General features: G+C 42.8%; 1 protein-coding gene across 1 annotated transcript in view; it reads left to right on the forward strand.

Annotated features, from left to right (window-relative positions):
- tep1 (telomerase-associated protein 1) overlaps positions 1-14,839 on the forward strand; it is a 34,495-nt gene extending 19,656 nt beyond the window's left edge. Inside the window, exons 31-55 of the mRNA XM_080837131.1 lie at positions 1-59; positions 153-267; positions 784-1,021; positions 1,428-1,548; positions 1,779-1,903; positions 2,110-2,209; positions 2,297-2,449; positions 2,709-2,921; positions 3,078-3,134; positions 3,227-3,371; positions 3,584-3,817; positions 4,087-4,244; positions 4,759-4,866; positions 5,139-5,243; positions 8,044-8,173; positions 8,287-8,372; positions 8,642-8,777; positions 9,720-9,850; positions 10,377-10,498; positions 12,423-12,563; positions 12,751-12,850; positions 13,421-13,541; positions 13,720-13,799; positions 14,056-14,160; positions 14,341-14,839. The exon at positions 1-59 is cut by the window's left edge and continues 30 nt beyond it. Coding sequence (XP_080693257.1) covers positions 1-59; positions 153-267; positions 784-1,021; positions 1,428-1,548; positions 1,779-1,903; positions 2,110-2,209; positions 2,297-2,449; positions 2,709-2,921; positions 3,078-3,134; positions 3,227-3,371; positions 3,584-3,817; positions 4,087-4,244; positions 4,759-4,866; positions 5,139-5,243; positions 8,044-8,173; positions 8,287-8,372; positions 8,642-8,777; positions 9,720-9,850; positions 10,377-10,498; positions 12,423-12,563; positions 12,751-12,850; positions 13,421-13,541; positions 13,720-13,799; positions 14,056-14,160; positions 14,341-14,460 — 3,203 coding nt within the window. The 3' untranslated portion in view covers positions 14,461-14,839. The remainder of the gene's footprint in view (positions 60-152; positions 268-783; positions 1,022-1,427; positions 1,549-1,778; positions 1,904-2,109; positions 2,210-2,296; positions 2,450-2,708; positions 2,922-3,077; positions 3,135-3,226; positions 3,372-3,583; positions 3,818-4,086; positions 4,245-4,758; positions 4,867-5,138; positions 5,244-8,043; positions 8,174-8,286; positions 8,373-8,641; positions 8,778-9,719; positions 9,851-10,376; positions 10,499-12,422; positions 12,564-12,750; positions 12,851-13,420; positions 13,542-13,719; positions 13,800-14,055; positions 14,161-14,340) is intronic.
- Positions 14,840-16,707: the final 1,868 nt, after the last annotated feature.

A 16,707-nucleotide genomic window follows, 5' to 3' on the forward strand; every position in this document is an offset into this window, starting at 1 on the left:
GGAAGGACACCTTCCTGCACTGTGACTCTGATGCCCTCGTCCACCTGCCCTCTCACCTGGTCAGTGCTATTTTGCCTTTAACCTCTGCTCTCTGACCTCTGTGAAACTCCACTCTCTAAAACTGTCTCTGTCTCTATGGTGTCTGTGTCCAGAGGAGCAGTGGCCAGTGGGCGGCCCTGTCTCATCTGCTCACCAGCTATTACTTCCTGTACGCCAACGTGAGACTGGGGCTCCTGCACCACCTCTTGGAGACGTACGCGTCGTTCGGTGAGTCTCCTTTACTGTGGCTCCCCTCTTGAGCCTGGACCATACTGTATGTCATGATTAAAATGCAAAAGATTAAACTAAAGAAAAAACATTGACATAAAAAGAGTAAGTACCTCAAATATAAAGATTGGTACATGACCTCTGGTATGTTCGTGTCTTTGTTTGTCCTTTTTATTTGGGGTCCTTGCACATTAAAGGTCACTTTATTCTTTAGATTAATACATTATCATCTTCATTATCATCAGCCCTTGTGTTTTGCATTCTTTCTTTAACCAAACAGCCATTACCCCCGCTGGGCGAGTCATCAATGAATACACTTACAGAAGGATAAGGCCCAGGTGCCACCTCCTATCTGAAATACGATAGAACCTGGCTGCGTTATTAGTTTGCATTGGAGTTTACATGCTCCAGCGCGACCCTGATCACAATCTCCTTATTACCTACACTATAAATCGCTTTGGAGCGTTTGCTTGATGAATTAATGTAAATCTTTCTCTCCCCCCCCACCCCATCAAGATGGAGTCATCACGGGTGACATGGAAGACTGTCGGAGGTTCCTGAGGCAGGAGGCACCTCTGCTTTCCCATTGGCCAGCTCTTTTCCTGCAGCAGGCTCTGAACAAATCAGATGGCTCTTCCGCCCATCTCTGGGCCAGAGGTGTTATGGCTCGAGGAGGAGGGCGTGGAGGGCGTGTGATACAGTGGCTCAACAAGGCTGAGCTTACAGGGAGCAGGGAGACCACTGAAGCTGTGGGGTAAGCATGCATGCCCTTGCGGATGATCACCTGGTTCTTCATAGTAAACCAGAAAACCAAATCTCTAATTCATTAGTTGTAATTTAGGCTTCTAGAATAAACACTTTTAATGTAAATGTCTTCTGAAATCCTTTACTCTACTTTAAATTACATTTTATGGGAAGTGCCCTTAGGTGACACAATGTGCAATATATATTTTTGTAGAACAGCGTGTTTCAGGATTGCTTTGGGTGGAAGTCCGTTTAAGCTGTGCAAGAAGTTAGAAGTACATATCATATAGTATTTTTAATAACTTAGATTGTTGATTTGACAGTCAAACAGTGACCTGTGTGTATTGACCCATGTGTTGTCCTTGTCTAGTGCCCTGGTGTGTGTGTGTATTGACCCATGTGTGGTCCTTGTCTAGTGCCCTGGTGTCCACATTCCAGTCAGAGCCCACCTGTGTGGTTGTGAGCCCAGGAGGTGATGTCATCGCTGTGGGAACAGTGCAGGGCACTCTGCACTTCTATAGTGCACAGACGGGACAGGTGCAGTTTAGTTTAGATTTCAGTTATATTTAATTTTTCATATACTGTATGTTTATACTGCATGGCATTACACATATGGCACTGTCAGGATACATACAGTATACATAAAGTATTGAAGCTCCTTCAAATAACACATAGCTACACATGATTTTTAGGTAACGTTGATGTATTCGTTGCAGCAGTATGGTATGATGTGGTGTATAAGCTCTGTGTTGCTGTATCCCTTTCAGGAAGTGAAGTCTCTGGTGAGCAACAGTGATGGCATCTCGGGCTGCGTCTTCCTGAAGGAGGGGCTTCTCGGTTCCACATCCTACGATGGACAGATCGAGATGTGGGATGTGCAGAGTGGATGCAGGTAAGAGTTCATGATACCAACTGGCTTCAGATGAGTTTGTGCTCCTGTGCCTTAACAAGTAGGGCAAAGTGAAAACCACACTAATGTGTAGGATTCAATTCATGGGGAGTCCACATACGGATAAAATGTAGACTTTGTTCTGCAATTGCAGGTTAAAGTCCAGATAAACACTAATTTCTCTCGTTTTCTGTTTTTTTTCCTCCAAGGGTCACCCATGTTGATGCACATACTAATAGAATAACAGGAAGTGACGTCAGTCGAGACAGGAAACTCCTGGCCACAGTCTCCTTAGATTTCAGTATTAAGGTGAGGCACAAACGGAGAACTATGAAATGGCCAGTCTATGGAATTTAGAAGCCCTTTTGCCCTTACACTATGCTCTTTCTCACGCAGGTGTGGTCCTCTCCGCAAGGCAAACTGGTGGCCAACATGTGGAGTCCGAGCCCTCTAAATTGTGTGACCTTTGACCCAGAAGGACATCGCGTGGCAGTGGGTTGCTGGGACGGATCAGTGCGCATGTGGAACTGGCTCCAGGACACAGTGCAGGTGCATTTATTGAGAAGATAATTAACACAAATGAGTGGCTGAGAAGGAAATGAGGTGTAGAGCTCAATATCTACATTTTACATTTACAGTGTGTTTATATATCTGTATTTATCTCACTATTCCACTTCCTGTGTTTATCTCCCTCTGTTTCTCTCTCACTTTTCAATTTTTTTTGTCTTTTTCATCTCTTTCGTTCACTTTTTTTAACTCCTTCCTCTCTCTCTCTCTCTCTCTCTCTCTCTGTCTCTCGCTCTATCAGCCTCTGCTGGGCCATGAGCGGTCTGTTCGGAGCCTGTCCTTCTCCCCATGTGGGTCTTTGCTGTGCTCGGGTTCTATTTGTGGAGAGGTTAGGCTGTGGTCTGTGCCTGCCTTGGCTTGTGTGGGCAGCTTCCAGGCCCACAGCGGCTCAGCACAGGTGCTCTCCTTCCTGCAGGAGGGCAGGGTGCTGCTCAGCGCCGGATCAGACACAACGGTGAGACGACCACATCCATTTACATACACATTCACGCTCACACATTCACACACACATTTTTCTACTACTGCAAGTTTCTTTCTCTTCTTACATTTCTTAAATTTATATACACACATTTTTACGTCATATTTACTATCTTCTTCTTTGTTCTAACAGATCCAATTGTGGTCAGGTGGTCTTGGTCGCTCAGTGGGAGTGTTAGGCGAAGAGAGGGTAAGTTTTAACATTTCATGGCCATGCATCCTCTGCCATTTCTTGAATTGTAATCTTGACTCAGCGTGGTTAATCTCTCTCAATTTGAACAGAAGTTGTCCAGGTACAGCCAGAGATCCTCTAGGCACAAAACAACAACAGCTGCTGCTGCTGCTGCTCTTTTTGTAGCTGTTGCCAGGGGTTACGCTGCTGTAGGCTACCATGGTGATGGTGTAAAAGTGTTCCATTTGGAAACAGGTACAGTATAGATTTATTTTATGATCACAGCCAAATGTTTTATTTTGCTTTTGTGTGTGTATATGTCTGTTTGTGTGTGTGTGTGTGTGTGTGTGTGTGTGTGTGTGTGTGTGTGTGTGCTGGTGTGTGTTTGTGTGCATGTGTGTGTGTGTGTGTGGGCGCATGCATGTGTGTTGTACAGTATTGTAGTCACATGTGACACCTTGCTACAGGAGAGAGAGTGTGGGCAAGTGAGGACCTCCTGGTGTCTGTGCCGTGCCTGCTGTGGGTGGAGTCCCAGGAACACGAGGTGCTCGTGGCGGGATGCGGAGACCATCACCTGCGGGTGTGGAGGATGCAGCGGGCACAGGGTGCGGTGAGCCTGGTGCTCCAGGGCACCTTTGGGGCACAGCAGGGTCCAATCACTGCCCTGGCACAGAGCAACACCTACGTGGCCTCGGCCTCAGGTCAGTCTACCCACAATCCCTTGCTTTAACGCTATGTAAAGTTTATGTGTATTTATTATGTATTCATCCAGGAATGTATCCATTCATTCTTTATTATAAACCCGCCTCTGGTTGTAATGATTTCATAGCAAAATCTGATTTCTATTCTTCATCTATTCTTCACTAGAATTATTTTGTACATAGTCCCTCATAAAATAAACCAGACCAGATAAACTAAACTACACTAGCTAGATGGGTAGTCACCGACCCTTTACACCCCTCTTTCTCAGATGACTTCACCATTGCCTTATGGTCGGTGGGGGACTTGAGTGCTGATGCCTGGATTGAGCCCAATGAGGTGTGCCTTCTCAGGGGTCACGGTGGCGGGGTAACCTGCCTGGACTTCAGCCCCAGTCAGCAGGAGCTCCTCTCTGGGGGCAAAGACCAGGTATGTGCTGCCTAAGACAGCTGCTGGGCTGGGCTCATGAACCTAGTAGTCTGCTCTTAATGTGGCTGTTCTTTTCCCACAGACATATAGGTACACTGAGATCTATAGAACATGCGGTTTGAGATAACATACACACAAGGCCTAATGGTCTACAGATGTCTGTGCCCTTTAAAGTGGTGACATGTAGCTTATTTTCTTTGTTTTTTGGATGATGGTGGTGTGTGTGTGTTTGTGTGTGTGTGTGTGTGTGTGTGTGTGGGGGGGGGGGGGGGGGTTGATGATAATGATGATGATGATGATGGTGGTGCTTTGATGATGATGACTATGATGATGTTGACTATGACGACAAGGTTTATGAGGATGATGATGATGATGGTGGTGGTGTGAAAGATGGTGATGATGATTATGATGATGTTGACTAGGATGACAAGGATTATGACGATGATGTGGATTATGATGATGTTGAAGAAGAAGAAGAAGATGATGATGATTAAGATTGTGGTGGTTTCCCTAGGCTCTGCTGGTGTGGAATCTTTCCTCTTCGCCTCCCTCTCTCTCCCAATCTCTCCCACACTGCCATGGGGACTGGATCACTGGCTGCGCCTGGACTTCCAATGGCGTGGTGAGAGTCTGTTTGTTGGTCGTTTCATGTCAGAACCTCCCTAGTTTGACTGTGGGCAACCGGCTCACACATAGTTTGTGATAAAGTCTGACAATTATTATTATATCTGGTAGATCATTGACATTGGGTAAAATTAAAAACATTTCTTCCCACTTACTCCCTTTCTTTTTTTCTTTTACTCTTTGTAGTTATGGCTCCTACTTTTTTCAGTGTTAAATGTACTCTTACCTAAGGCTACCCTGATCCTAATCCCTGTACCCCCAACCCCTCAGGTGAGCTGCTCCAGGGATGGCCGATTGAAGGTGTGGGATATCCAGACAGGGAGCTGCGTCAGAGAGATCCTGGCCTCTTCCTCCCTCAGCTCCCTCTGTTGTGTAGTGAGTCAAATTGCTCTGTTTCTTTGTTAGTATGTTTACATATAATGGGCCTCATTCTCGAACGCAGTTAAGAAGGAATTTCTTCTGGACTTCACTTTTGGTGTTTTCGGTTCGATTTGGCATTGATGAAAGTTTTCTCATCTGGGATTTGTTCTCTTAAGTTTTCTTAAATGCAGTTCCTAAAAAAAACACAAGATGCCCCACGGGGCCGCTCCGTGTTAGAAGGGTTAAGGGCTGAATTTTTGTGAACTCATTGGTGATTTGCGTTGACATCAACTCACAGACACAGACTTACAGACATCCTTGGATTTTAATAATTATAACAATAATAAATACGAGAACATTTGTATCATTATCAATTTAGTTTCACATTTATAGTCATGATTCTATGAGGCATCGAGATTTCCTAAAATAAATAAAAGCACTACACAAACACTGCAAACGTAAGTGATTAAATAAATAAGCACTAAACTCAATCGCGTTGAAATAGCCATAGTGGAATAGAATGGACACATCTTCATCCTGCAACATTACCTCTACCTCTGCACCGGTGAAGTAAGATCTACGTTTACTCGACCGGTGCTCACTTTCAATGACTCACTTATGCAAATCCAGGTGCACGAAAACGTGCGTTCAATTTAAGAATCCTCATTCGGGGGAGCATTGCCAGGAACACTTTGACTGCGTAAGAACCCATTTTCAGGCGTTCATGAATCAGGCGAAGAGATCTTTTTCTTACGTTGGTCTTCGGAAGTTCGTAAGAAAACATTCAGGAGAGAATGAGGCCCAATGTTGCCAAAGCAAAGAATGAATTATAATAACACAACACGTTCATTTTTAATAACGCTGCTGTCAGTAGCACTGAGCAGAGACTTGTCTGAGACTGAGAGTATGGCTAAAGCAACACAAGAACTCAAAGTTGGGAGCACTCAATCAGAGTCGACACAGGACACCACTCTAAGGGCCTGATTTACTAACAGAATTGCGCCCATTTCTGGCGTAAAATAGCAGTCGTAAACATAAAACGGTATTTACTAAGGGGGCGCAGCGCATATTAACGCCTGTGGGTGTGAACAGGGGAGGTTACGTGGACGTGGGTGGTAACGTAGGCGTGAAGCGCACTTTAATGGGAGGAGAGAAGGTAAGTGCGCCTAATTATGTATTGCGTGGTATTTACTAAACTGCCTGGCGAGCGCACGTCCCTGATTTGCGGGCTAATTCTCCACCTCATAAAAGCACGTCTTAACCAGGAAGCGCATTTCCATTGAGTCTGAAAACGTGATATGGCAGCAGTTATAAGAGCAAGGCGAAGAAAGACAGCGCGCACAGAAAGAGACAGCGCACAGAAATAATTTTTTCAACTCGTATAACACATTTTCAGTTAAGCGAACCACAAATCATTAGACGGTACAGGTTAACCAGCCACGCAATACTTCAATTACTGGACCAGATCAGAGAGGCATCTAACCCTCCACCCGGCGATCACATTTCATTCCATCAGTTGTTAAAACTAATTTGCAAATATTGGCCTCCAGATAATTTCAACCAGTTATAGCATCTGCAGTTGGTATATCTCAGCCTTCACTCAGCCAAATATTCACCCAGGTGCTCGACGCATTGCAGCGCACTGGTCAATACATTTCCCCACTGCCATAGCTGAAATTAGAGACATCAAACAGGACTTTTTTTGAAATCGCAAACTTTCCGAACGTAATCGGAACCATTGATTGCACCCACGTCCATATATATTGTAGTGAACCCATGTCCCTTGTAGAAATTATTAATCTCGCCATGTACACATCTATATTGTTATAATAGACAGTTTATGCATTAATGCCACCAATAGCATATTCTTTATAATCGTGTTCTTTTAAACATCTCGCTGTAGGTGATGGCGGGCAGAACAACAATATAGCAGCGCACACATTGAATCAGGTTCAGTGATTGAGCGAACGTGAACCAATATATCTATCTCCACTCCACATAAATACCATGGAAAATGCGCAAAAACACTGTGCGTTGATGTGCGAACGCAGATTAAGCAGCGGTCGCATGTTAGTAAATCAGGCCCTATATAGGGCGGAGTAAACACAGTTTGCCCAGCGCAGATCTGGTTTGATAAATACCACGGTAAATGCGCAAAAACACTGTGCGTTAATGTGCGAACGCAGATTAAGCAGCGGTCGCATGTTAGTAAATCAGGCCCTTAGTCTTAAGACTCTGTACCGAACTTTTCATGTGGCGTAGCACCACACCTGAAGTCCAGCCTAGGAAATACAACACATCAGTGTGGGCAGTTACAGTACATATTTGAATTGAACTCCAGGGGTGTATCAGCAAAGATGATTTGATCTAGATAAATAAGTCTTAGAGGAACATTAGTTTGTGGTTGCTGTCAGAACTTCTCGATGCTATGCCTGTGTATTGATAGGTACTTCTGATTCTGTGTGGGATTACTTTTGTGTTTTTTTAGGTGCTAAGTTTAGATTTTATTTTAACTCTGTTTGGAAATATACGCTCCTCGTCTTTTGTGTCTGAGTGCACCAAAATGCATATTGTATTTATAAGAACAGTTTGTCTCTCTTATACATACAGTGAGGAACATATTATTTGGACTATGGGGATTTCCCTGAGGCAGAAATGTGCCACCATGTGACATACTGTTCTTATTGTACATCTGTAGAAATGGTTGCTGACACAAATAATTGACACTATCATGGTACATTTTCAGAATTGGATCACACTCAAACCATTTTCTTTTTCCACAACTTTAGATAAGAAGTGATTTTTCTGCCCTCAGGCTGACTATGTGATGGCTGGTTCTGTTGATGGTCTCCTGCTGGTGTGGAAGAGGCAAACAGGGATGAGGATCACCCAGATCCAGGCGCACCACTCCTGCGTACACAACTGTGCTGCCCTCCCCAACACTGGTATGGAAGACCAAAAATACACACCATACCTTATTATACTAAACCCACACATATCCGGTACATAGAGACTCAATAGCGAACTAAACAGAACATGGTCATTTCATATTTTCCAGATGGAAACCAGATAACCAGGGAGGAGGAGCTTATGATTGCCACGGCTTCAGATGACGGAACAGTGAAGCTGTGGCAGCCCCTGCAGGTAGGGAGCCTTCACTGCTGTTACCCATGATCCCCCTGGATTTAGAATGAATTGCTGTATAGAGCACACGTCATGCTGATTTTCATGAAAAGAGTTCCGAGACATTCAGCACTACATTTCACTGGCTTTATAACTGAACCTTGCCCAATGACAGTAAAGTTGAACTAATCTAATGAGGGAGACTCCTTTTGAAAATCCTTTTGGTTTAATTCATCTTCGTCCTTAAGCTTTAGTGTGACAGTGTGAATATGTGTTTGCCATGACTGAAGGTGCACCATCACAGCACGCTACACAGCCACACTGGAGGGGTGGAGGCGGTCGTGACCAGTCAGACAGGAGAACCAATGTTCTTCACCGTGTCCCAGGACCTCTCTCTCCGCACGTGGACTGTGGCCACAGCTCTGGGTACCAGAACTATCAAGACTATCTGTCAACCACCAAACCTACTTACAATACTAATAGTTTTTAGGCCAGTAAAAAAAAACCTGTAGTGTAATGCTCTTGTCACTCAATGACACGAAAAAATGCGGAAAATGATCATGCATTTTGCATACCGTAAATCCTCAAATAAAGACCGGGATTCAATTATAGGCTGGGCTTCAGATAGTAGCCGGGGGCGTGGTCGATATGGACAAATAAAGGCCGGGCCCCGAATACAGGCCGGGGGTAAAATAAGGTACCGGTAGCCTATTTTACTGTAGCCAACCAGCAACAGTCCATCAGCACAAAGCAGTCATCACAATTTAATTTAATGCATTTCTTAAATATATGTTCTCCTTATTTTGAATAGTTCTTTGCTAATTTCATGGGCTGTTTCAGCCTACTAGGCAAATGTGTTATTATACGGTTACTTGCCAAAATGATAGAAGACATTCCTCCAAAATGCCTCTTTTTAATGATTTTGTTGCCGTTTCGTGATTTCCACTAAGAAAATTGTTCTTCAGGCTAGTAGAACTTTAAAGTTCCAGGTGTTGCGCAGCAACCCATTTCTTGCTGACTTCAAGTAACATTGACTTTTCGCTACGTTTAATTACTGGACTACTTGCGGAATGATATGAAAGATGTGAATTAGAAGCACATTAACTTTTCGCAGTGGTGAATATGAAGAAATTGCAGGTGCCCCATTCAAATCAACAAAACTTTTTGGAACATTCTGAAGAGCGGTATGATAAGTAAGAAATAAAGGCCTGCCCCTAATACAAGCCTGCTCCAAATAAAGGCCTGTGCGCTGTGCAGCCTAAGTAAATAAAAGACCCCGGCCACAATTTGAGGATTTACGGTAGCTGGCAGTAGGAAGTAGTGACAAAGAAATAGGACTGATGGCCTCTGTAATGTTTTTACCTGCAGAGCTCCCTGCCAGCCTGAGGAACTGTGTTACAGCTCTCTGTTTCCTCTATGGGGGCCAGCTGCTTGTGGCCGGCTGTAGGTCCGGCAGAGTGGAGATTTGGCATCGCAATAAGGTCATATGTTGCAATCAGGTAAAGCCATTTGGTCAAAATTGTTTGCTGTTCAGGCATTTTGTTAGCTGTCTCTCAAAGTGTAAATATAAAAAGTAGTATGGGTAACAGTGGTATTGTACAATGAAGTACCCAATTGTTGTAATGTAATGTTTATAAGATGCTTTAGCTATGTATTTATTGTGATTCAATTTAGAGAACCACCTTTGGGACCATATTACTGGATGCCTCTCAGTGTAGTTACAATACAGTCAGAAGCACCCTTAAAAAGTGTGGCTCACATTGATACTGAACATTAAACTCTACAGTACTAATGTTCATACGATGCTCCTCATAGCATTTAGTAGCCATTTAGCAGTATGTTTCCTTTTGCTGGGTCAGAATCAGACATTGGTTTATTGGCAAGTAGGTTTCCAGATGCAAGGAATCTGTTATGGTTGTGTGGTGCAAACAAGTTAAATATACAAAAGAAACTTGCATAAAGAATATAAGAATCTAAAAAACCCATTTACAAACCCAATTTACGCTTGTCTGTGTTTGTGTGCAGGTGAGCGATCGTGGGGTGACCGCCTTCTCCAGTATGCCGGATGATAGACTAGCCGTTGGCTCCTGGGACAGTTATGTGTACATCTGGAAAATCCACTGGGAACCCCGGCAGCACTCCGCAAGGTGTGAAGCGGAGGCACATCTCTTCCCCACCCCCCATACCACGACTCAAGTGCACAAGCATATTGTCCAAGGGCCACATTTCCATAAACAACGCGTGTGCCGAGAGTTTATGTGATGTATCTAGCGGGCGGATGGAAGAGTTTTTACTGTTTGAAGAGTGCTGTGTTGTATGTTGTGATATGTATAGGTATTGGTACAATGTTAAAGGTAGAGTCTGCAATGCTGGAGAAAGGTTGTTTATATTTGAGCTCAGTAGCCAGTTAAGTTACACCCCTCAATTCTGTGCTGCTGAAGCGACATGTTGACATGGCATGCATTTGTTGATGGCTCGGTCCGAGCAACTATGTTTGTTTCCCATTTACAGAGCCAGGACTACACCACCAGAGGTTTTTTGATTGCACACACTAAGGGCCTGATTAACTAACATGCGACCGCTGCTTAAACTGCGTTCGCACATTAACGCACAGTGTTTTTGCGCATTTTCCGTGCTATTTATCAAACCAGATCTGGGCTGGGCAAACTGTGTTTACTCCGCCCTATATAGGGCCTGATTTACTAACATTGCGACTGCTGCTTAAACTGCGTTCGCACATTAACGCACTGTGTTTTTGCGCATTTTCCGTGCTATTTATTTAGGAAGAGAAAATGAAGTTTCAGCGAAGTGGAGATAGATATATTGGTTCACGTTCGCTCAATCACTGAACCTGATTCAATGTGTGCGCTGCTATATTGTTGTTTTGCCCGCCATCACCTACAGCGAGATGTTTAAAAGAACACGATTATAAAGAATATGCTATTGGTGGCATTAATGCATAAACTGTCTATTATAACAATATAGATGTGTACATGGCGAGATTAATAATTTCTACAAGGGACATGGGTTCACTACAATATATATGGACGTGGGTGCAATCAATGGTTCATATTACGTTCGGAAAGTTTGCGATTTAAAAAAAAAGTCCTGTTTGATGTCTCTAATTTCAGCTATGGCAGTGGGGAAATGTATTGACCAGTGCGCCGACGCAATGCGTCGAGTACCTGTGTGAATATTTGGCTGAGTGAAGGCTGAGATATACCAACTGCTGATGCTATAACTGTTTGAAATGATCCGATGGCAATATTTGCAATGTTGTCCGGAGTTTAAAATGAATGTGATCTCCGGTTGGAGTGTTCCATGTCGTCTCTGATCTGGTTCAGTAATTGAAGTATTGCGTGGCTGGTTAACATGTACCGTCTAATGATTTGTGGATCGCTTAACTGAAAAAGTGTTATACGAGTTGAAAGAAATATTTCTGTAGGCTGTCTCTGTCTTTATCTTCGCCTTGCTTTTATAACTTTCGCCATATCAACGTTTTCAGACTCAATGATAATGCGCTTCCTGGTTAAGACGTGGTTTTATGAGGCGGAGAATTATCCCGCAAATTAGAGATGTGCGCTGGTCAGCCAGTTTAGTAAATACCACGCAATACATCATTAGGTGCACTTATCTTCTCTCCTCCCAAATATTTGCGCATGTTTCCACCCACCTTTTCGTGTCCTCCCCGTCCACACCCACAAAGCGTTAATATGCGCTGCGCCCCCTTAGTAAATACCGTTTTATGTTTACGACCGCTATTTTACGCCTGAAATGGGCACAATCCTGTTAGTAAATCAGGCCCTAAGTGGATAGCTACAGTAGAAGTTGCCAAAACGTGTTGGATTATAATCGCAGTCTTTGCCTTTTAATTGGATTATAATCGCAGGCTTTGCCTTTAAATAAATTGGATTAGAATCAGGCTTTGCCTTTAAATAAGCAGCTAGCTGCTTCTATTGCAGTTGTTTGCTGTTCATTTTTCTGTGCCCTGTCATCTTGATTAATGTATTGTCATCCTCTTCTGTCTGTAATTTTTACCATTTTGTGTTTTGTTTTGTTTTATTCCTGTAGTATGGTGAAGGTGTGTTCTTATCAAATGCAGAGCCCAGTGAGGCATCTTCATTATTGTAATTCGCTCCTGGGAGTGTGTAACAGTGGAGAAGTCTACAGAGTCGAGAAACCAGCTGACGATTGGAACAATCGTCTTAACAAGTAACCAAACCAAACATTTATTCACATTCAGATGGGATGAGTTGAACTGCTTAACAATGACTTTGCAAATTGGTAAAAAATCAGTAGAATAGTTACTTCCTGAGGAGTTTTTAAAATATATGTTTCTTGTGGTCAGATTTTACTTCTACTACTTTAACTGTGCTGTTGTATGTCTTTGGTTAAAAAGCTGGGCCATTGGACACCGTATTCTCGCTGTGCTCGAAAATGATGCCACGAGTTGCTGGATACCTGGAGAGTACAATGGGAAACTAACCTTTGGATTTTTGGTGAGTGCTACCTAAACTTTTTCTATTGGTAGGTCATCTTAGCAACCTCATGGAAAAAAAAAAAAATCTGCTCCATTGGCAAGTTTATCTTACCAGAGTGATCTGTGGGCCATTATATACCCCTACAGCACCTTAAAGAGCCTATAAAACCTGTGCATTAGCATAACAGGTGAGTTAGCATAGCTTGGGTGGCATGTGTACATGTGTGTTCACCTCGTTTATACATGGCCATATACCATCAAAATGTTATAGAAATCTTTAAAAAAAAGAAAATGTTAGAAAAACTTGCCCCCCACATAAAATACCTTTCAAAAACAGTAGGTTGTATGTTGCAGATGCTTTTATTCAAAGACACATGCCAGTTAAGCATACAATACATCAGTATCTGTGCACACTGGGATTCAAAGCCATGACTTTTTGAGTGATGACCACATTACTTTACCAATAGAGCTGCATTGTGAGTGGCCAAGCTGTTGCCCTCAGTCAGTATTCTGTCCTCACATTGTGTGTCTGTCTCCTTGAGCAGTCGGTATGCTGTTCTCACAGAGTGTGTGTATATGTCTACATTAGTTGTGCATGATTCCAAGAGGCTCCCTGCCCTCAAGTTTCTGTGAGAATGAGGTCAACAGAGACCCAGAGGTAGAGGCCGCGATGAAGCTACCGTGGATTTCTGCCATCGCCATGCAAGGAAGTATGTTTCACCAGAGTTGTAGATGGTCCTAATTGTTCACATTTATGTTTTTTTTTTTTACTTCCCTAAGTGTTAATCAGGAGATGTGATAGAGTGGATGTATGACGCATGATGTGCAAAAAAAACACTTCTCACAAACGTATTAAAATTAGCAACTGAAAAAGTATTCTCTGCTCAGGCTTTGTGGTGTATGGAGATGTCAAGGGTAACTTGTGGTTCGGCCAGTCATCTAATATGGACTCCTGGGACAAAACATCTGTAAGTGGCTTTTTCCTTCCACCATTCCTGGGCATTGAGGGTGATAACCAATGTCAATGAAAAGGTCTATGAAGGTCTCAGAATATCATGTCATGAACACTGAATATTGTACATTCTGATGTAAATAAAAGATGATGTAATTTGAAATGCCCTTGACAAAGAAGAGGAAATTGATGGTGATGGTGATGGTGGTGATAATGATGGTGGTGATAATGATGATGATGAGGGTGAAAATTGATTACTGATTACTTGACAGGCTCACAGTGACAGGATCAGTGTGCTGAGGTTGACCGAAAAGATGGTCATCTCTGCCTCCTATGACCGAACCGTCAAACTTTGGGACAGACAGACCAAAAAACAGGTCACACTCTTTTCTCATATATCCATTACCGATCAGTGTTTGTCTTTTTACCTGTGATTTATGTCCTCTCGCATAGCTACAGTTGTTCTCTGACACCATATTGTTGTTTTTCCCCCTGGTGCCTGTGTGTGTGTGTGTGTGTGTGTGTGTGTGTGTGTGTGTGTGTTTGTGTGTGTGTAGGTGGGGATGTTTGTGTGTGAGGGCCCTGTCCACGCCCTGGAGTTGGCCCCTCAGGAGCCCAGAGAGATGGTGTGTGCCGATGGTCTGGGAAAACTTTACTTCCTGTCCTGGACAGAGTGATCATACATGTAGTTTTTTAAGAGATCATTAACATGTGCTCTCGCGAATGTCCACTGAACTTTACCAAACATATTGAGTATCCTTAATATTGTTAGCTTTGTAACCCTTTTCTTGAACTGAATATCACAAACACTTTACTTTTCCTGTTTATTACCAACTGGAAAATGTTGCATGTTGAGCAGGTTAGTCTTTTGATTCATAGACATATTCTGTATTGCTTTAATGTACCTCATATATTTATCAGATATTAACCGCAAAGAGATAAGCACTGCATGGCTGCTTAAGGTTTACAGAAAGGGGGTTAAATATTGTTTTGCAACAGTGCCTTTAATTTAATCTAAAAATAAACCAAAAATAAAGTTTTGTTTACTCTCATCAATATATCAGTGTTGTATGATGTATCCTCCAATTGCTCTAAATAAATGTAATAAGTTCCAACAACCACCACTATACACGATAAGAACAACAGCAACACCACAAAACATGTTCCTTGTTTATTAAATGTATACCCAAAGGATTTGCCATCAAACTTATCACATCGCTGTGTAACTGTATACAAATAGACAGTTATATACACTACCGTTCAAAAGTTGACCTTCAAAAGAAGATGACATTAAATTAATCAGAAATACACTTTATACATTGGTAATGTGGTAAATGACTATTCTAGGTGGAAATATCTGGTATTTAATTAAATATCTACATAGGTGTATAGAGGCCCATTTCCAGCAACTATCACTCCGGTGTTCTAGTGGTACATTGTGTTTGCTAATCGCCTTAGAAGACTCATGGATGACTAGAAAACCCTTGTGCAATTATGTTAGCACAGCTGAAAACTGTTTTGCGGGTGAGAGAAGCTATAAAACTGGCCTTCATTTGAGCTAGTTGAGTATCTGGAGCTTCAGATTTGTGGGTTCGGTTATACTCTCAAAATGGTTTGAAAAAGATAACTTTCATGTGAAACTCGACAGTCTATTCTTGTTCTTAGATATGAAGGCTATTCCATGTGAGAAATTGCGAACTTTTCCTACACCGGTGTGTACCACCCTCTTCAGAGAACAGCAGAAACGGGCTCTAACCAGAGTAGGGAAGTGGGAGGCCCCGGTGCACAACTCAGCAAGAAGACAAGTATATTAGAGTGTCTAGTTTAAGAAATAGACGCCTCACAGGTCCTCAATTGGCAGCTTTTGAAATGGTACTCGCAAAACACCAGTCTCACCTTCTACAGTGAAGAGGCGACTCTGGGATGCTGGCCTTATAGGCAGAGTGGCAAGGAAAAGGCTATATCTGAGACTGGCCAATAAAATAGAAAAGATTGATATGGGCAAAAGAACATAGACACTGGACAGAGGAAGATTGGAAAAAAGTGTTCTGAACGAATTTAAAGTTTGAGGTGTTTGGATCATACAGAAGAACATTTGTGAGACGCAGATCAGGTGAAAAGATGCTGGAAGAGTGCCTGACGCCATCAGTCAAGCATGGTGGAGGTAATGTGATGGTCTGGGGCTGCTTTGGTCCTGGTAAAGTGGGAGATTTGTACAAGGTAAAAAGGATTTTAAATAGGGAAGGCCATCGCTCCATTTTGCAACGCCATGCCATACCCAGTGGAAAGCGCTTGATTGGAGCCAATATCCTCCGACAACAGGACAATGACCCAAAGCGCACCTCCAAATTATGCAAGAACTATATAGGGAAGCAGCAGGCAGCTTGTATGCTGTCTGTAATGGAGTGGCCAGCGAATTCACCAGATCTCCACCCCATTGAGCTGTTGTGGGAGCAGCTTGGCCGTATGGTACGCAAGATGTGCCCATCAAGCCAATCCAACTTGTGCAGGGGTGCTTCAGGAAGCGTGAGGCGAAATTCCTACAGATTACCTCAACAAATTAACAGCTAAAATGCCAAAGGTCTCCAATGCTGTAATTGCTACAAATGGAGCCTTTTTTGACAAAAGCAAAGCTTGAAAAACAAAATTAATATTTCAAATAAAAATCATTATTTCCAACCTTGTCAATGTCTTGACTATATTTTCTATTCATTTTGCAACTCATAAATAAATACAAGTTTGAGTTTTCATGGAAAACATGAAATTGTCTGGGTGACCCTAAACTTTTGAACGGTAGTGTAGTTTTCACACCACTTTTTATACATTCCTCTTCTCTGAGGCATGGGCTTGAAGGCTGATTTGCTAGCATGATAGCTGTCTTTGGAATAAGTTTACATCTGTTGAGTTATTCTTTCTCTGGCAAG

The sequence above is a fragment of the Sprattus sprattus genome (assembly GCF_963457725.1).
Source record: "Sprattus sprattus genome assembly, chromosome: 4".
Classification (NCBI taxonomy): Eukaryota; Metazoa; Chordata; class Actinopteri; order Clupeiformes; family Clupeidae; genus Sprattus; species Sprattus sprattus.